Here is a 20,638-nt window from a genome sequence, read left to right as displayed (position 1 = left end):
CTCTGCAGTAAATTCAGCAAAGTCTTATCATATTGGATAAGGTTGAAGAAACCTTGGCCCCCTTGACAGCAAACACCAAATTCAGTTAGGCCCTATCAGAAACAAAACAGCTAAATGGATTGTGAAATTCTGTGTGAATTCAGTACAGCTCATGATTATCAATTATACAAATATATATTTTCTCTCTTTAAAATGTGATATATCGTGGCAAAATTACCAGGTGCTCTTCTAGTGTTGCACCCCTCCTCTATACTGTATCTCTGAATCCATCTCATGTATGTCACAAAAAACATTGACTGTGACTTTTTTATGACTGTTTGTGAAGGCCAACCCAGACATGACTTTATGTTGAGGTCACAGGGCCTGTTGCATTGTAGGATAATTCATGAAATATGTGAAGAGATGCTCCTGTTTGAACAGGGCTTTAGTGATAAAGAGGTGTGATGCTTCAGGAACAACCATTACCTCATCATCATCACCCAGGGCTGGCTGGACAGATGGCTCATGGCTGAGGGGTGTCAGCTGTTCCCATCGTACCCTCATCTGACTCCTTTTAGTCCTACAATGCCTTGTTATCATAAGGCTGTGGAACACAATGTGAAGGAATGTGCATTTTCAGCAATCCACGAGATCCACACACTGCTTTCCCATGCGCTAGCGAGGCTGAAACCCAGGATTAGCAATAGAAACTAAATTAAAATGGCATCTTGGATACTCCTCATCAGCAGCCCAGCAATGCAAACCAGTGCACTTTTTCCTCCCTCTGTAGACTCATGGGTTCCCATATGGGCTCTCAGGGGTCCGTTGTTTGCCTGTCAAAACAATTAGGTCATCACCAGGTCTCTGTTGGGTTGCTCTGTTTACAGATCTCAGAGAGGTGGTGGCCATTGCACAGCATTAATAGGACACCTTTTCGCTCAGTGACAGGTCCAGGGTCTTGGACCGTGGGTGGAAAAACAATAGTACGGTCTGTAACAGAATTCGACCACACGTCATTGTCTGTGTCAACAGATCGGTCAATACAAACCTGTAACTGATTCCTCTCCTCTTCACTCTCTTGAAGTGTTGATGCAGTGATACCAGGATCAAGTTGCATGGTGGCCTTATAAAATGATTGATACACAAATCTTGCATGCATTGTTTGTTTTGCTTAACAATGGGATTGTGTGTATGTGCCACGCAGGGCTCACAAAACTCAAATTCATAGTGGATTAAATGATCAACTCACTTTTGTTTTACACTGACTTTGATGATAGCTACTTTATTGAGGATAAATGTACTTACTATGACAGATATGTGGTTGTCCCATCTAGCTGTTTTAAGATGAATGCACTTACTGGAAATTTCTCTGGATAAGAGCGTCTGCTAAATGACTAAAATGTAAATGAAATATAGGCCTACATCCTGGTGTTCAATACATCAGTGCATGAGCCATGGAGAGTAAGATAGTTCATTTATTGTTATTTAGGGTTTTACCTCATCGGTTTCTTTGTAGGCTACACTTTCTTGACAATTCCTTGTAGGCTACACTTTCTTGACACAACTCTCTGACTAACCTGTTGCACCTTTATCATCCTTTCTGCCATAGAAAATACGAGAGACGTCATTCCCAAGGGGGCACAGGGGCACGTGCCCCCTCAGATTTGTCCTGTAATACTACTAGCCACATAGCAATTTTATGAAGTTGGCTTTAGCTAGCCCAGATAGGTTCCCAATGTCACAACCTTCATAACTAGCTACCAAGAAGTCATTTCAGGCTATCAATCAAGTTAGAGTAGCTAGTTTGTCTATTTTAGCTGGCATGCCTGCTGACAAGGTTGATAGATTTTAGTAAAGCAAGCAATAACTAAATATACTGAATAAGACTAACATTACTTTCAATCTTTTACACAGATTTTAGAAGAAATGCAGAGAAGCATATGTAGTTTCTTTTAAAAAAATACAACTTTGAAGAACCTTTTGGGTTCCATGTAGAACCCTTTCTACAGAGGGTTCTACGTGGAGCTCAAAACGGTTCTACCTGGAACTGAACCAAAAAGGGTTCTCCTATGGGGACAGCCGAATAACCCTTTTGGAACCCTTTTTTTTTATTTGCAGGAGAAAGCTGTTTCACGTGTTTGAAAAAGTCTCCAATTTATGGACTGGGCATAGCACCCCTCCGGACCTGCCACCAGCCATCTTCCTGTACTTTGTGCCCCCTCAGATTTTGTTTCAGGTGTTTCAAAAATACAACAGTCTCCAATTTATGGGCACAGCACCTTTCCAGACCAGCCTCCAGGCATCCTCACATACTTTGTGCCCCTTCAGATTTAAGGGGTGCATGACACCCCTGGAAAAGACTTCATAAAGAATCTGCTGAATGCACCACGTGATGATTGGTAATCTCGAATTATGCGTCCCTACAACAGAGAGTGCTTGCGAGAGAGCGATACCATATCTGTCACGGATTGTTTTCCTTTGATAAATCTCTTCTGCCCGGAAACAGCGTAGGGGCAGCAGTGGCAGGGCATGAGCGATTGGTTGGTACTGTGCGTGGCAATGAAGCTGTTGAGAGGATGTCAGTAACGCAATGAAGTGTTTGTGTCACTCGCTTTTAACATCATCCGTTTTCCATTTGTCTGCCTGCCTATTCAGGGGATAGTGACACATGCACCTATTTTTAAACTTTATAAGGAAGGACCAATTGTTTTAATTGTCCAAATTGTTTCAGTTGTTATAAACCTACACATTATTGTTATTTTAAAATGTTATATTCCCATTTCACCACAATTACATATTTTGTTTCCATAATTAATATTTGGCAACATGTGGCCAGAAGATCTCATATGTTCATAGGATCTATTTGATATGTTATATTGCCCTGTCCCTGACCCAGTTACGTAGCTTAATTATAAGGCCACTGACTCTAATAACCGAACCCTTTTAATAACCATAATAACTGATAGATGTAGACTACCAGACTAGACAATGCAGGATTATTGATGTATTTTTTTTTGGAAGACATTGTCGCCCCCTTGTGGATTTGGCAGATGCAGGCAAACTATATGCATTTTCACTCATGTAAATCATTATCAAACATAAACTGCTATCCGTTCATTTATTTCCAAGATATATAGGCTATTTATCTGTTAACATAGCCCACATTGTGGAGGGAGGTTTGAAATAGCATGCTATGCTTACTGTCTCTTTAAAAACTGTGAAGGTTCCAAATTTGGCAGGAAGTTGAATTTGTATTACAGGAAATGAATATGGGGACACATTGTCGTGGAGCTGGATCTGATACATTGTATTGATCACACTGTCGGTAAACACAACTCGCTTTGATAAAGGTAATCTAGTTCGACTGTATTGTGATACTTTATATCTTTACGCCAACCTCATAAACAATGTTGCATATTTTTAATCCAGTTACTTCCGACAGGGGGCTTCAACTCCTTATTGATAGCGTTGACATGGCCCGGTGTGGTGTGCATACCTCACATGTGTCTAAAGAAAACTATTAAAACCAAGGTTACTTGTTTAATTTGTAAAGAGAGGCTAATGTGTAAGGTATTTGCTATAACATGTGGTTTGCGTGTCATTTTAAGCCCCTTTCTAGGTTATGTGCACTCACTAATACGCTTAAGAAGGCTTTCTCACAGAACGCAGCTTGGACTCATGAAGGATTTATGGATTCACGTAGGCTACAACACCTTCGCTTTGTGTAATTATTGGCTACTAATAGTCTTTAAGTGGCCAATTCCATTCTGGTAGTCCGTTCACGCTGTACATACGGCTGTTTCACATTTGCACCCCCCTTCTATGCACCGCAGTGGTTATTGTGTAACCAACCCTCCAGGCTGCATTTCTCACAGACCTTTTTTAAACCCACATCAGCTGGAAGAGGCAGGATTTCAGCCCACCACCTGCGCATCAGGACGGGCTAGAGGCCATGGTGAGCTTCTGAAATGCAATTATATATTATGTGTTGTAATTTTGCAGATTGACTAGTTTAGGCTGGTATATTATTGTAGTCTTAATTCAAACATTGCATAATCATACATACTAGCTTCTCTGAGAATATGTGATAATGCAAACCAAACCTTAATGGGAATCAAATGTGCTGATACTACTATCAGCTGGTTAACTATGACATGCAATACTAAAGCAATTGTACGTGAGAGGGCGTGCCAAACAACTGTTTTAGCACGGCTGTGCTGCGGTCCGCCGAGTACCGTAGATCAACACAAATCACTGTGCTTGTTTTGACCGACCCGTTGTAGAATCTTATTCTAAATATATATACACATTACATTTCTCAGTCTACAGTGGTGGATCTCAAGACAAAGGAGGAGAAGGATGCAGAGCTTGACAGACGGATCGAGGCTCTGCGCAAGAAGAATGAAGCTCTGGTCCGGAGGTACCAGGTGAGCTCCCACAGGATCAGAGATGTAGTCTGTTGTAGCAGCAGCATTATCTGTGTGGCATAGTTGGTAGAGCATGGCACTTGCGATGTCAGGATCATGGGTTCGATTCCCATTGTGGCCAGCCATTCGAAAATGTATGTACGCACTATAACTTGCTTCAGATAAGTGTCTGCTAAATAATATATCCTATTGTATTAGCTTATATCAAACAGCTACAGTACCAGTCAAAAGTTTGGACACACCTACTCATTCAAAGGTTTGTCTACTATTTTCTACATTGTAGAATAATAGTGAAGACATTAAAACTATGGAATCATGTAGTAACCAAAAAGGTGTTCAACATAAACAATTCTTTAAAGTAGCCACCCTTTGCCTTGATGACAGCTTTGGTCTTCCCTGTGGCTCAGTTGGTAGAGCATGGTGTTTGCAATGCCAGGGTTGTGGGTTCGATTCCCACGGGGGGCCAGGACAAAAATAAATAAAAAAATGCATGAAATGTATGCATTCACTACTATAAGTCGCTCTGGATAAGAGCGTCTGCTAAATGACTAAAATGTAAATGTAATGCACACTCTTGGCATTATCTCAACCAGCTTCATGAGGTAGTCACCTGGAATGCATTTCAATTAACAGGTGTGCCTTGTTAAAAGTTCATTTGTGGAATTTCTTTCCTTAATGCGTTTGAGCCAATCTGTTGTGTTGTGAGAAGGTAGGGGTTATACAGAAGATAGCCCTGTTTGGTAAAAGACCAAGTCCATATTATGACAAGAAGAGCTCAAATAAGCAAAGAGAAATGACAGTCCATCATTACATTAAGACATGAAGGTCAGTCAAAAGGTCGCAAAAACCATCAAGCGCTATGATGAAACTGGCTCTCATGACGACCGCCACAGGAAAGGAAGACCCAGAGTTACCTCTGCTGTAGAGGATAAGTTCATTAGAGTTACCAGCCTCAGAAATTGCAGCCCAAATAAATGCTTCACAGAGTTCAAGTAACAGACACATCTCAACATCAACTGTTCAGAGGAGGCTATGTGAGGTCGAATTGCTGCAAAGAAACCACTACTAAAAGACAGCAATAATAAGAAGAGATGCCTCTGGCCAAGAAACATGAGCAATGGACATTAGATAGGTGGAAATCTGTCCTTTGGTCTGATGAGTCCAAATTTGAGATTTTTGGTTCCAACCGCAGTGTCTTTGTGAGACGCAGAGTAGGTGAACGGATCTCCGCATGTGTGGTTCCCACCGTGAAGCATGGAGGAGGATGTGTGATGGTGTAGGGGGGCTTTACTGGTGACACAGTCTGTGATTTATTTAGAATTCAAGGCACACATCACCAGCATGGCTACCACAGCATTCTGCAGTGATACACCATCCCATCTGGTTTGGGCTTAGTGGGACTATCATTTGTTTTTCAACAGGACAATGACTCAACACCTCCAGGCTGTGTAAGGGCTATTTGACCAAGAAGGAGAGTGATGGAGTGCTGCATCAGATGACCTGGCCTCCACAATCACCTGACCTCAACCCAATTGAGATGGTTTAGAATGAGTTGGACTGCAGAGTGAAGGAAAAGCAGCCAACAGCCAACAAGTGTTCAGCATATGTAGGAACTCCTTCAAGACAGTTGGAATAGCATTCCAGGTGAAGCTGAGAGAATGCCAAGAGTGTGCAAAGCTGTCATCAAGACAAAGGGCAGTGGTGTAAAAAATACTATAAAGTACTACTTACGTAGTTTTTGGGGGTATCTGTACTTTACTATTCATATTTTTGACTGCTTTTACTTTTACTTCACTACATTCCTAAAGAAAATATTGTACTTTTTACTCCATACATTTTCCCTGACAACCAAAGTACTCATTAAATTTTGAATGCTTAGCAGGACAGGAAAATGGTTAAATTGACGCACTTATCAAGAGAACATGTGGTCATCCCTACTGTCTCTGGCCTGGCGACTCACCAAACACAAATGCATCTTTTGTAAATAATGTCTCAGTGTTGGAGTGTGCCCCTGGCAATCCATACATTTAAAAAAAACAGAAAATGATGCCGTCTGCTTTGGGTAATATTAAGAATTTTAAATAACTTTTACTTTTGATACTTAAGTATATTTAAAACCAAATGCTTTTAGACTTTTACTCAAGTAGTACTTTACTGGCAGACTTTTACTTGTACTTTCTATTAAGGTATCTATACCTTTGCTCAAGTATGACAATTGTGTACTTTTTCCGCCACTAGCAAAGGGTGGCTACTTTGAATAATATAAAATATATTTTGACTTACTTTTAGTTTTTTTGGTTACTACATGATTCCATGTGTTATTTCATAGCTTTGACATCTTCACTATTATTCTGCAATGTAGAAAATAGTAAAAATAAAGAAAAACTCTTGAATGAGTAGCTGTGTCCGAACTTTTGACTGGTACTGTAAATTGCACGACCACGTCGCAAAATAGCTTTCTGACTGTTCGGATATTCATATGGTCATTTGTCACTTTTCTGTTGAATCTCCCTGAATTCATGCTTGATTTATCAGGTTAGGGAGAGACACTGATGCTCCTTTGTGAGTCTATCATCAGCCAACCTTTGTTTTATCTGCAGGAAATAGAAGAGGACAAAAAGAAGGCGGAGCAGGAGGGGATTGCCGTGAAGACGCACCCACCTAGGAAGGGCCGCTCTCACGATGGCCCGCCAGAGGGAGACAGATGGAGGACAGAGAAGGAGAACTTCACTGTCACCGTAGACCTCTCCAAACCTGCAGGGGTGAGGCCAGGATGAGGGCTCTGTCTCCGCACATACTGTAGTACCAGACTATATCAGACCAAGCTAACTAATGACCAAATCAGTCATGTTCATTAGGCACAAAAATGAGATATGGACTAGTTACTACCTGAACCTGTCCAATAAGAACACACATTTCCCATTTGAAAACAATTTATTCAGTTTGTGCCAACTGAACAAACATGATTTAAGAAGACCAAAAACATGACAATGTGCACTCTCAAACCTTTGCTTGGAGATTACGCCCTGACCTCTGAAAGATGGCCTCTACCAGAACAAGTCTCAGACTTTAACAGGTGCCCATCTATTTGCCTGCTCACATCCAATTTCCTGTCAGTCAAACTATTCATATTCCCCTGCTGTGGCAGCTGGATGAGATTAGTGATACCTAATGGACGATGTTGAAATGAGGTTGACTTGAGGGCCATATATCTAACTGCAGCTGGGTGAAATGATGCTAGCTGAGTGGTACACCTGACACAGAACAGGAAAGTAATGACGTACACCATGAACAGAGAGATGTTTTGAAACCACTCATGGAAATTGTCTGGTTCCAACTTCATACCCCTGCTTCAGCTTGATGATTATACATCTATTGTATATTCAGATGGGTAAGTTATATAATTCCATTCTACATAGGTAGAGGTGAATGCAAATCCCTGGCTATGGTTGTCCCAAATGGCACCCTATTCCCCCATAGGCTCTGGTCAAAAGTAGTGCATTATGGGGGAATAGGGTGCCATTTGGGTAGCACCCTGTATTTCTACCTGAAGTGGATGCTCTCAAGCCATTGCTGCTCTTGAATGTAATTCTAGTACCTCCTGTCAGACAGTATGTTTTTTAATCAGCCTCCTGTGGACTGGAGAGACAGGCTGGAGTGCATTTTAATCAAAGCCTGTTAAGTTTTTTTCGGGTCTCAGATGGCCCCTACAGCTGTGATCCACCCCACTCTTCACACTAAAGGTCACTCATTCAGACAAGAAGGGACTTGTTGAGGGTGCTGTGGTATTTCCCTAAATGGGTTATGATATGGATATGTTTTAGAGTTAAAAGTTCCGACACCTTTTATTATATCTTTGACCTTTTTTTTCCAGAGACATCTGTTGTGTGTCTGGGAATTTGGAGTGACAACATAGCACTGTATGTATGCAAGGGTTATTCCGGTCTTTTAGTGGGTGAAGCGGGTCTAATCATAACATGTGTTCTCCCTGCAGGAGAAACGGGTGATCAATGACTGGAAACAAGGGCCAAATCGAGGCAGGCGGGACTCTGAAGAGGGAGACGGCCCCAGAGCCCAAGGTGAAAGCCCTCCGCGGAGGTCCGGGCGGCTCAGCAGGGGTGGACAGAGAGGAGGAGGACCACGGCAGGAGAGGAGAGAGCAACGCCCTGACAGACCCCTAGCAGACCCACGCCAGGCCCATGACAGACCTCCACGAGAGGACAGACCTCCACGAGAGGACAGACCTCCACGAGAGGACAGGGGTCCACGAGAGGACAGACCTCCACGAGAGGACAGGGGTCCACGAGAGGACAGACCTCCACGAGAGGACAGGGGTCCACGAGAGGAGAGACCACCACGAGAGGACAGGGGTCCACGAGAGGAGAGACCACCACGAGAGGACAGGGGTCCACGAGAGGAGAGACCACCACGAGAGGACAGGGGTCCACGAGAGGACAGGGGTCCACGAGAGGACAGACCTCCACGAGAGGACAGGGGTCCACGAGAGGACAGGGGTCCACGAGAGGAGAGACCACCACGAGAGGACAGGGGTCCACGAGAGGAGAGACCACCACGAGAGGACAGGGGTCCACGAGAGGAGAGACCACCACGAGAGGACAGGGGTCCTCGAGAGGAGAGACCACCACGAGAGGACAGGGGTCCACGAGAGGACAGGGGTCCACGAGAGGAGAGACCACCACGAGAGGAGAGGGGTCCAGTCATGGAGGGGCCAGGAGAGGGCCCCGGCCGCAGTGAACGTGCTCCACGCGGAGGACGGAGAGGAAGAGGAGGCCGAGGAGGACGAGAAAGAGAAGAAGGAGGACCACAGGGTGGTGACAGGAAGTCTAAGGTCTGTGAGCAAAATCATATCAGCTAATAACTAGCGAAGCAATGTTGCTGAAGATGTGCCAGGTTGAGGTTTACCAGGGGTATAGTCTCCATAATGATGGTTGTACTGTATATCTTGGTGATGATGATGTTGGTTACTTTGCAATGACATGAGTAATGGGAAGATGACTACATACTATAGTAATTGAAGAAAAAGACTGAACAAGATTTAGAAGGAAGATATAGGTGTGAAATTTAGCGAATTGGAACGGCATACTTCTCTTTATTCTTTCTAAAATATTGTGCCTCTCTGTAGGAGTGGGAGGAGAAAAGGAGGCAGAACATTGAGAAGATGAACGAGGAGATGGAGAAGATTGCCGAGTATGAAAGAGGTCAAAGGGTATGTACAGGAAGCCATTTTGTAAAAATCGGATTACAATCAGATTATTTGATGACAGTTTAGCGTTGAAGACCTGAAATAGATGGTGTAAGGGTGCTGTCTTTGGAATCCTTCTGCAGCCTGCCGAGGGAGACAAGCCCATCCGTAACTTCCTGGATGACCCGCGGCGCTCCGGCCCAGTCCCGGACATGGACCGCAAGGAGGGCAGCCGCCGACACGTCCGAAACTGGGGCGGAGTAGACTTTGACAACGTGAAGACGGGATCTGAGCTGGAGAAGGAGTGGACAGTGAGTGCTCTGTTCTGTTTTGTAGAAGACATGATCGGTCAAATGTTCTGTGTGGTTTGTCTTTTGTTGAAACGATTCCTTTATTCAAAATTAGAACAAAGTTTGATTTATCCGTTTATAATGTCTTTCCTTTTTCTCTGCATCGTGCTATTAATTCCCTTCTCTCTTACATCCTGCTACTTTACATTTCCTCTGTCTCTGCCCCCCCCCCCCATCCATCCAACAGAGTCGGAGACCAGGGGGCCCTAAGGGCTCTATGGATATGACCATGTCTATGACGGGGCGGGAGCGTGCCGAGTACCTCCGCTGGAAGAAGGAGCGTGAGGAGATTGACGAGGAGCGTCTGGCCAGGCACAGGAACGCCACGGGCCAGTGGAGACGGGAATGGGACGCCCAGAAGACTGACGGCTTGTGAGTGACTGACTGGAGGAGGACCGCTAACACCACGGAGACGGCCAGGGCTTTATTCACAAAAACACCACAACAGCAGGCATTCAGTGAACCAAACCAGACAGTGTATACTGAAGCCCAAGAATGACAACACCGCTCCTAAATCTCTCATTATTACCGGATGCCACACTTGATGTTTTAGATGTTGTGTTCAGTTTACTGTACATCCTGAGATGCAGCCCAGAAAGGGAGAAACACAGGAGCAAGATGACTGGATTAGGACATATTTAAATAATATGAATCACATTCAACACATCCTCTTTCTAGCTCTTTCTTTAGTCATGAGAGCATGAGGCCATGTGAGATTAGGAGGTCCGTACAGGTGCATGTTGGGGAGGCTGGTCAGAGGCTTGGCCGTGAGCAGGGGTTGCGTTTGAGTTTATTTTTACAGGGACAGTGCACATTCATCAACGTTTCAGTAAAAGTGCCAGTTTTAGCCAGCCGACACATTTTCAACCACAAGTCCCTGGGCAGGTTATTAAGACTACAGATAAACGATGAGCTGCGAGCACATGCAGAGCAGCATAGGACAAACTACACGTGACAGACAGACAGACAGACAGACAGACAGACAGACAGACAGACAGACAGACAGACAGACAGACAGACAGACAGACAGACAGACAGACAGACAGACAGACAGACAGACAGACAGACAGACAACATGGAAAGCGGCAACACCCAGCTAGGGAATATGTTCACAAGTCCGATTGCCCTTTAGGCATGTCTTTGTTTATTGTGAAGGTGCGATAGGTGTGGGGGTGGTGGCAGGTAGGGATTGACAGGTCCAGTGGTGATGCAGTGTGACAGGGTGAGAAGGTCTGACCCTGCGGTGCTTTCACAGGTTTAAGGAGGACCCAGCTGTGGCTGCAGAGGCCATGGTGCCAGACCAGGGAGGCAGAAGGAGAGGCAAGTCACACCCCCGCCCCCCCCAGACTCCGACGACAAGGCGTTGTTAGTTACCACTGTTCCACAATCACTGACGGACAAGGACGGCAGACTTTACTCAACCTTTTCTCCCTCTCTATCCCTAACAAACACGTTCATCCATTCACGGATAAGTGCACGCACACTAACAACACTTCAAACCTTTCCCTTAGACACGTTGATGCTTTGTCGGAGCAACACTCTCATTTGAAGAACACTTTTATCCAGGCCCCGTTAACATAGTGTATTATGTGTGTATATGGTAGATAGGGTTGTTGTGGTGGCCCTGTGTGTAGTGATGTGAGTGATGTCACTGTGTGTGTCCTCCCCACAGCCAGGGGGCGTGGCTCCCGCACGCAGCCTCGCGGCGGGGCCTCAGGTTAGCCAATGGCATGGGACTGAGTTGGTGTGTGTTCTGTGTGTCGTCCCCCCCCCTGCATTCTGGTGTGTGTTAGGTTGAATCCCGAACGGCATCCGATTCCCAAGTAGTGCACTAAATCGGTTATAGAGGTGCTATTTGGGACTGAGTCCTATTCTAGACTGACTTCCAGACAACCATGGAATGCCGCCACTGGGGTTGATCAAGCACAACCTAGCCTGGAATACCAGTGTGTCTGTAGTCTGAATATATGCCTTGCCCCTCAGATGCTCTCCCGAGGATGGAACTAGCCTCCCTCATTGAATGCACTTGCTTTGGCTGTGTGTCCGTGTGTGTTTGTCTCACAGTTGTCGCTCAGTGGCGTCTGAGCTGCTATGTGTTGCAGTCTTTCTCCATCCCTTCCTCGAAACCCAGCAGCTCTTGTGTGTCCCCCAAATGGCACCCTATTCCCTTATTAGTGCACTACTTTTAATTAGAGCCCGGTGGGTCCTGGTCAAAAGTAGTTCACTATAAAGGGAATATGATGCCATTTCAGAGCAGCGCTGCTGTGTCAGTACTGGGGCTGCCATTAATTTGTTTTCAAGGTCTTGAAACCTGTTCTTCCACCCCAACCCCTCTAAACTGAACTCTCTTCCTCCCTCATCCTTTACTTCCGCAGACGAGGTGAAGGCGCCTCCCAAGGCGCCCACGTTCGGAGACTTCCTGGGGCAGGGTAGAGGACCCAGGGAGGGGGGCCGTGGAGAGCGGGGGAGGGGACGAGGACAGAAACAGAGCTACAGGTACAGCTCCTCTTCTAAGGCTCTGACTGCATCTGTTGTTTTGGTTCCTCTCCATTCCAATGACTGGATCTCTTTGACAGCATGCACGATAACCGCTGGGAGGCGGAGAAGGAGGAGGACTGGGAGAAAGAGAAGGATGAGGAGAAAGAGAAGGAAGACAAACCCAAGAAGGAGGAGAAGACTCAGAAGGAGGAACCGAAGACCAAAGCTCCCTCATCACAAAAGGTATGTCGTCTCCCACCACCTTACACTGGGGTCTGTGTTTTAGCACATGTATGCCTGTTTTCTTTTTGAACATGATCTCTTTCCATGATCCACATTAAGAGGTGTCTTGCCTGTTTCTTTCCCTCTTAGATGGAGGAGAAGAGTGGTGACGCAGAGGAGGATGAGGATGAGTGGGAGGATGCCAGCGACGAAGAGGACGATGATATGGACGGAGTTGATGACTCGGAGGGAGACCATGAGGGGGATGAGGAAGGGAAAGACGGACAGTCCCCGACGAAGGCACCTCGCCCAGAAACCACAGCAGTGAAGTCCGCCGCCACCTCACCTCCTCCCTCCACTCCCCCCTCCGCAGCCAGTCCTAAAGAGCAGCGCACCCAGAGGCCCAAGGTCTACATCCCTTCCCAACAGGAGGCTCAGGACTCCCCTGCTGGCCCCAAGCCCCTCAGCCCCTTCTCTCCCCTGGACGGCCACCAGCCGGTCACAGACTGGGGGGAGGAGATGGAGATGCAGTCCCCCCGGAGCAGTATGGGGGAGAACCACCTGAAACCGCCCAGCACTGAGGGAAGCGCTGCCCAGGTTAAGGTCCAAGAAGAGAACCGCACCTCCAGCCCAACCCCCAGTCCCAGCAAGCCAGCAGAGCCAGAGAAGGAGAGGGACACAGGGACAGGTACAGATATTTATATACTGGTTTAACAATTGTATTGCAAGAGCATAACGTACATTTGGTGAATGTGCTATCATTTTAATTCCGGATAAACCAGCAAAGTTGATCAGAAGAATGTGTATTTTGATGCTCAGCAGTCTGTCAGTTGTCTGTTCTGGGTTTTCTTCATCCACACTCATGCCCCCCCCCTGTTGTTCTCTATAACTCACAGTTGTGGTCACTGCTGCTCCACCGGAGGAGACTCTGATCCAGGAAAAAACTCCTTCATCATCATTAGAGGTTGTCTCTACCCCCACTGACCTCCCAGAGAAAGAGGAGACCACCACCAGTCCACCAGCCCAGGAGATACCTGCTACCCCCACTGACCTCCCAGAGAAAGAGGAGACCACCACCAGTCCACCAGCCCAGGAGATACCTGCTACCCCCACTGACCTCCCAGAGAAAGAGGAGACCACCACCAGTCCACCAGCCCAGGAGATACCTGCTACCCCCACTGACCTCCCAGAGAAAGAGGAGACCACCACCAGTCCACCAGCCCAGGAGATACCTGCTACCCCCACTGACCTCCCAGAGAAAGAGGAGACCACCACCAGTCCACCAGCCCAGGAGATACCTGCTACCCCCACTGACCTCCCAGAGAAAGAGGAGACCACCACCAGTCCACCAGCCCAGGAGATACCTGCTACCCCCACTGACCTCCCAGAGAAAGAGGAGACCACCACCAGTCCACCAGCCCAGGAGATACCTGCTACCCCCACAGAGGGTAATTATCACACTGCAAAGCAGCTGTTTTTATCTCAATATCAAATCATTTCTGGGTAACAATGACTTACGGGGGACCAGTACGGGGGAAAAAATTCTGAAATGTATGCACTCACTACTGTAAGTCGCTCTGGATAAGAGCGTCTGCTAAATGACTTAAATTTAAATGTTAGTACCTTACTAATTGTTTTCAATTAAAATGGTAAAAAAGAAACAAAAATAGCTTCTTAGCAAAGAAGAATTTCTCAAGCAAGAATTTTGCTAGGACCGTCTGAGTGGGGAGGGGAAAACTAGCTGTTATTAGTAGAAAGGTTTAGAACTTTCTTTCTTATTGGTCTATTAACTAATTGGCTTGACGTCACCAGGCAGGCCAGAACTCCATCCCACCAAAACAGACTGAAATTTCAGGTGGCCTTTTCAAACAGCTCTTACACTAAAAGGGCATTATCATCATTTTCACTATTTCACAGTATTATTCCAGCCTCCAGAATATATATAAAACACATGAATATCATGTTTTCGACTGCACTCTGCCTTTTATTGTTAAAATGGAGACTAGAAGATCCCACAGGGCTGAATTACACAGAATATAAATGCAGGCAAAGCAGCATTGTGGCTTATGGTCACCTGACATTTTATATTTCTGACCACTTTAAGGCTGTGGTAAAAATCAAATGATGTGTCTGACTCGTTCTTCCTTCCCTGTACCATCTGACCCAGATGAGGAGGAGACCCCTGCTGCCACTCTTGCCCCTGTCCTGGAGAATGACCAGAGCCTGTCTGAGCTGGCCACTGCCCCAGAGATGGCCCCAGACACCTCGGAACAGCCATCTTCAGAGATGGCCCCAGACACCTCGGAACAGCCATCTTCAGAGATGGCCCCAGACACCTCGGAACAGCCATCTTCAGAGATGGCCCCAGACACCTCGGAACAGCCATCTTCAGAGATGGCCCCAGACACCTCGGAACAGCCATCTTCAGGTGCGGTTCATATCACTGACTTTGAGACGGTGGCTTTCTGTAAGAAGTCTCTGACTCCCGCCGAGCACTAACCACGAAACACAAACCAACGTACCTCCCTCCTTTCCTCTATCTTTCCCTCTTGTTTATTTTTCTTCGTTCGCCACTCACCTCTCTCTGTCCTCTCCATCTGTCTGTCGGAAGTTGGCTGACTGGCATGACCCCACAAACAACGTCTACTGTCACTCACTGCATCACTTTGGCCAATTTGAAGCCCTCTCTTTTCTCCAAATCCTCTGTCAAACTCCTCCGCCTTGCTGTTTCCTCCTGGGGAACTGAATGTACTAACCTCCGTCCCCTTCACTATGGCTACCACACCTCACTGTGTGAACCTCTGTCGTTTTACCCCTTCACTATGGCTACCACACCTCACCGTGTGAACCTCTGTCGTTTTACCCCTTCACTATGGCTACCACACCTCACTGTGTGAACCTCTGTCGTTTTACCCCTTCACTATGGCTACCACACCTCACTGTGTGAACCTCTGTCGTTTTACCCCTTCACTATGGCTACCACACCTCACCGTGTGAACCTCTGTCGTTTTACCCCTTCACTATGGCTACCACACCTCACTGTGTGAACCTCTGTCGTTTTACCCCTTCACTATGGCTACCACACCTCACTGTGTGAACCTCTGTCGTTTTACCCCTTCACTATGGCTACCACACCTCACCGTGTGAACCTCTGTCGTTTTACCCCTTCACTATGGCTACCACACCTCACTGTGTGAACCTCTGTCGTTTTACCCCTTCACTATGGCTACCACACCTCACTGTGTGAACCTCTGTCGTTTTACCCCTTCACTATGGCTACCACACCTCACTGTGTGAACCTCTGTCGTTTTACCCCTTCACTATGGCTACCACACCTCACTGTGTGAACCTCTGTCGTTTTACCCCTTCAACACTTTTCCTTTGGGTTCTCCTTCTCATTTCCTTGTTTTGTGGGTTAATGCATTTACTACGCATGCTGCCCACCCTGTCCCCAACCTCGAATGAGCAGAATCATATATATTTTCTGTTTTTCATGGGTTTGTTAATCGCATGACTGACATATGGATGAAGAGTGGCTTGAGAAGGATGAGAATCAAATTTGCTCTTCCGTTAATTTCTCCTCGTCATGCTGTCTGCTTCTTAAATTGATGTCTGTTTGGCTAAGACTTAACTACGCCTGAAACTGAATGATGCAAATGATGCTAACCAGAACCAGACACTCATTGGATGATAACAGAACATGTTTAAACAGTGCATTACTTAACTGAAGCCACCAAACAAATGTGTGTTTGAAAAATTTATTTTTTTAGCCTGTTTATGTATTTTGTCTCAATGTCATCAAAATGCATAATTTAGCCTTTCCCATAGTCTCCACTTTGACATCCCTAGGAAGGTTGAATACCGCGTCTCTTTAAAGCTCTTCAATGACAAACACAACGATTCCTGTGTTTCTCACTTAAAGCTAGAATACTTAGTTGCCACATCCATTGTTGGACATATAAGTTAACGATGTATACCCATTTGATTCTTGAATATAACTTAGAAATGCCTCATTAGGCACACATTCTCGACCTTCACCTCTCCTGAGTCTGTACGGGAGCAGCGATGGGACAAGACTGTAACTACCAATTTGGATATCACGAAATCGGGGAGAAAAATAGCGTAAAAAGTACACACACAAAACAATTGCCTCATGAGCTTAGTTCAACTGTCATACTCTGAGAGAACCCAAAATATAAGCTGGTTTTACTCCAATGTTTGTAAACAAACACTATAGCCTCAAAAGATGGTTAAAACGATCATCTCGATATCATGGATGGTCAGTGTCTGCATCCATAGCTCTGTCTATGAATTTGAGAGCGGTTACATTTCTCCAGGCCCATCCCTTAGCGTGATACCAAAACAGAAGCGGTGTGACCACTTTTGTTATTGTTTCAATTAAGGATTCTAGCTTTAATGTTTTCAGAAACCATTTATTGCTTTCTCATGAGCTTAGTTTAAAAAAAAAAATGTAATAGTTACATTATAAAATGTGGACCATTAGCACAGTATAAAATGCACTCTATAAATCATTTTTTAACAATGTGTAGATAATGTGCATTCATTGCACTCCCTTTGTCTCTGAGGGCAGAGTGCTAAGAATTAGCAATGACATGCCTTTTTAGAAGTGGATCATTTATTATTAATGACTCAAGTTTTTATACTCTTTAATACATCAGTAGAGTTTCTGTAACAGCCCAGATGGTATATTTAGTGATACACAGAACAAATAAATATAGCATTTCCCTGTGCATCTATAATGCACTACACTTTGACAACGCAACTTAAATGCCCCAAGAAATTGGCATTTTGAAGGTGGGATTCTATGACTAGATTTTTGACGATGTTTAGTCGTGAGTAGTAGAATGTAGAATCCGTCCCGCAACCCTTATGAGTGTTCTGTTGTAGACCGATAGCTTCAACATGGATTGTTTTTTTCCCCTTAGTTTTGGTTTTTGTAGTTTATTGCACCCATCTGACGCCATGACTTCACATATGAGGTGATTGACAGCAGTACCTCTGTATCACAACATGATACCGTTACGACTGTTTTTCTTATTGAAGCTAATGTAGTGAAAACTCCCATAGTCTGTAAAAGGCTCTTCTGAGTAGATAAATGTTTCCTTGTTGTCTGGTCCTTGTCATCATTGTTAGGTTTCTCCTTACAGCCTTTTAAGTGTTTCTGGTGGTAATCACCACAGCTAATGGCTGGGTATGCATCCCAAACAGCACCCCATTCACTTGCTAGTGCACTACTTTTATAGGGCTCTGGTCAAAAGTAGTGCACTATAAAGGGAATAGGGTGCCATTTTGGACTAAACCTGGGTGTCTATGCTTTGGCTGAATGAAGACGCTCACTGCGCCAAATCCGATTAGTCTAATGAGGGTGGAGATCAGTGAAGTACAGGAAGAAGAGGCACAATTAAGGTTGAAAGTCTTTTATGAGGAGATTAGCCGCAGCCTGACCGACATGATGATATGGATGTAATGGAAACCCTTTAGGACTCTGAGCCTGATTGATTAAAACCGCCTCTTCGAGTTCTTTTGATGTTTTTGAGGGAGACTAATATTGGTCCATGAGAGGACTGTTACCCAATTCTGCATTGAATAGGCAATCAAATGAGCATTGCAGAAAAGGCCTGTTTGGTTGTTGGACACACTATCAATGGTGAGTAGCTTGGGTTACATTAATCTATGCATATTATATATATATCGTAGTACTATAATATCATGAATGAGTTTTACATACATTTTTGGACAATTATTGGTACTTATTTGTCTGCTGAGAGCTAATACCAGACCAGACCAGGACCATGCCCTACCATACCATGCCATGCTGTCCCATGCATGTGGTGCTGCATTAGCAGTGTTGCAAACAGCCAGACAGCAGATTAAGACAGCTTGCAGCCAGTGACCCCCACACTCCCTCTGTTCTCTATTGACAGGCTGAGAGCTGCTCTGGGAAACTGACTTTTCAGTGCTAGTGGTTCACAGATGATGGTAGGATGAGGAGGGGAGAAAATAATGACAAGAAGAAAGGAAACCGGGCCTCGCGCACCATGACTGGAGCAGCCATCACAGACATCCTGGAGGGACTTGGCCAGGCACCTCCAAACATCTCCCTCTCCTCAATAATCAGACCACGTATGTTCTGTACTGTTTGACTAGGAGCTGCAAGTTGCATAGAATAGTGATACTGCCATTCATCTGAGCCACTATGGTAAATGGCTTAGGTTTTATAGCAACCAATTAGGATGTTACTGTGATGTCAAGTCAACAAAGCCCCAACATTTTGATATATGTGTATGATTTAACAAATCAAACTATTACATTTAGCGAAGACTCACAAATATGAAATTCTCTCACCTCAATTGTTCAACCTAAGCATTTTTTTTTCAACTCCACCTCTTTTGGAAGGTCAAAGAGACTGTTATGCCCCTTCAACATGGCAAAGAATTACATATTTGGAATGCTAACAGTTGAAAGAGCATTCTCCTCCCTGAATATAGACAGCTTATTGACTACAGTTTATCCACATTTGTTTTAATAGCCCTTACTTTAAAGATTCCCAAGGTCCCCCCCCCCCCTATCGTTGTGTCCCAAATAGCACTCTATCTCTATATAGTGCCCTACCTTTGAGTCCTATGGGCCATGGTCAATAGTAGTGCACTATAGAGGCAATAGGGTGCCATTTGCCACACAAACCCTCTCTTTGTGGAGTTTGTATGGTTAGGGTTTGGTCACCTTTATCCTTAACTCAATACTTTTTAGTTGTATTTTGTCATGAAACAAATCATATGAACAAATTTAAGCCATGGCATTGAAAAATGTATATTCTGTTTCCTGATAATCATGTAACAAAGTTGGTTTAGATTTGGGACCCCAAGAGGAGTATAGTTAAAATGATATAAGTTTATTTTTAAGTGAGATACACTGTACTTAACCAAGCACAGGCATAAAGTGACCCTGACAATGTTTGTTAATAACCATCCAAAGCTTTCCTTTTGTTTCTCATTTGCGATAGATCGCTAGTGGCCTTTCTAGTTTTAATCAAGGGGCATCAGAACATGTACCTCAACAGACCAAGATTTTGTTTCGATTTTTAAGTCTCGTTGGCTTTTTTAGCCTACTCTTGGTCATGAACTCAATCTGGCTCACCTATAATGAACACGAGCACAGATATTAAACTATGCTTTAATTGTATTTCTCAAAAAGGAATGAAGAGTTGAAATGAATTAAATGGATCAAGAACTCAAGGAAATGCAATATGTAGTTTAGTATTTTGAATTCCAACTAAACATTCCAATGTTTTGTGGGAAAAAAAGGCATCTATTTTTGTTCTTTGGATATCCTCATTCTTTTCTGTTTCTGATGACTTAGTGATTGTATTATAAGCATCAAATTTTTCTGCACTTCTATAATATCTGCGTTTGAATATAAAACTACATTATTTGGGTTTGTTTTTGGAGTGGAGTGTTTTTGGAGTGGAGTGTAACTGGCCTATCTAAACTAGCATGATCTGAAATTCTAGACTTGTTGATCTGTTGATTACCACAAATTAGTTTTTATCCCAAGATATTGACACTTTAATCAATCAAGCAGGAGATTCCATTTGATAGCTTTATCTTTAAGTATTAAATTGTGATTTGGCAGGAAACTCATTGGTTCATGCGCAACTGTCAAATGTACAACATGAAATGTGTTCTGTTTGTTTTGCTTCTTAGTTTTCATATCAAATAAATGTATGGTGGTCAGGTCTCTATGTTTCTTGTGATTTACAATAGTCTTGGAGACAGAGAGCGAGACACAGCTGCATGTGAGCACTCACATTTTTCAACATGTTTTTTACAAACAGATAGATTTGGAGTAATGAGCTTTTCATCAGGGACATATGCAGGATGCTACCCTCCACAGCATGGCCTTCGCTCCAGATGAAAACTCCAAACCTACAACCTAGTTTTGGCCAAAATTAACCGGAT

The 20,638-nt window shown here is 44.5% G+C and overlaps 1 protein-coding gene across 3 annotated transcripts; it reads left to right on the top strand.

The window, feature by feature from the left end:
* Positions 1-3,223: 3,223 nt before the first annotated feature.
* Positions 3,224-20,417, top strand: LOC106612595 (eukaryotic translation initiation factor 3 subunit A). Of its 3 annotated transcripts, XM_045724445.1 has the most exons (16): positions 3,224-3,329; positions 3,877-3,934; positions 4,302-4,406; positions 7,007-7,168; positions 8,401-9,255; positions 9,550-9,633; positions 9,753-9,920; positions 10,147-10,331; positions 11,215-11,279; positions 12,335-12,455; positions 12,536-12,680; positions 12,810-13,347; positions 13,556-14,107; positions 14,827-14,909; positions 14,946-15,087; positions 18,605-20,417. In XM_045724445.1, exons 2-16 carry the CDS (start codon positions 3,932-3,934, stop codon positions 18,607-18,609), a joined length of 3,213 nt encoding a protein of 1,070 aa, XP_045580401.1. In that variant the 5' UTR covers positions 3,224-3,329; positions 3,877-3,931; the 3' UTR covers positions 18,610-20,417. The 3 variants fall into 3 exon arrangements, with proteins under 3 accessions (XP_045580401.1, XP_045580399.1, XP_045580400.1); XM_045724443.1 differs by having other exon boundaries at positions 14,827-15,087; XM_045724444.1 differs by having other exon boundaries at positions 3,855-3,934; positions 14,827-15,087.
* The last annotated feature ends 221 nt before the right edge of the window (positions 20,418-20,638 follow it).

Source organism: Salmo salar, chromosome ssa09 (genome assembly GCF_905237065.1).
Source record: "Salmo salar chromosome ssa09, Ssal_v3.1, whole genome shotgun sequence".
NCBI classification, from domain to species: Eukaryota; Metazoa; Chordata; class Actinopteri; order Salmoniformes; family Salmonidae; genus Salmo; species Salmo salar.
Note: the sequence above shows the minus strand (reverse complement) of the source record. Positions and strands in the feature narration are given on the sequence as shown.

What these genes read in the sequence shown, in the direction of transcription:
- LOC106612595 (XM_045724443.1), top strand. An exon ending in CTCTGGTCCGGAGGTACCAG is followed by an intron (nt 4,407 to 7,006) that starts GTGAGCTCCCAC and finishes TTTTATCTGCAG; the next exon opens with GAAATAGAAGAGGACAAAAA. An exon ending in GGACAGAAACAGAGCTACAG is followed by an intron (nt 12,456 to 12,535) that starts GTACAGCTCCTC and finishes TCTCTTTGACAG; the next exon opens with CATGCACGATAACCGCTGGG.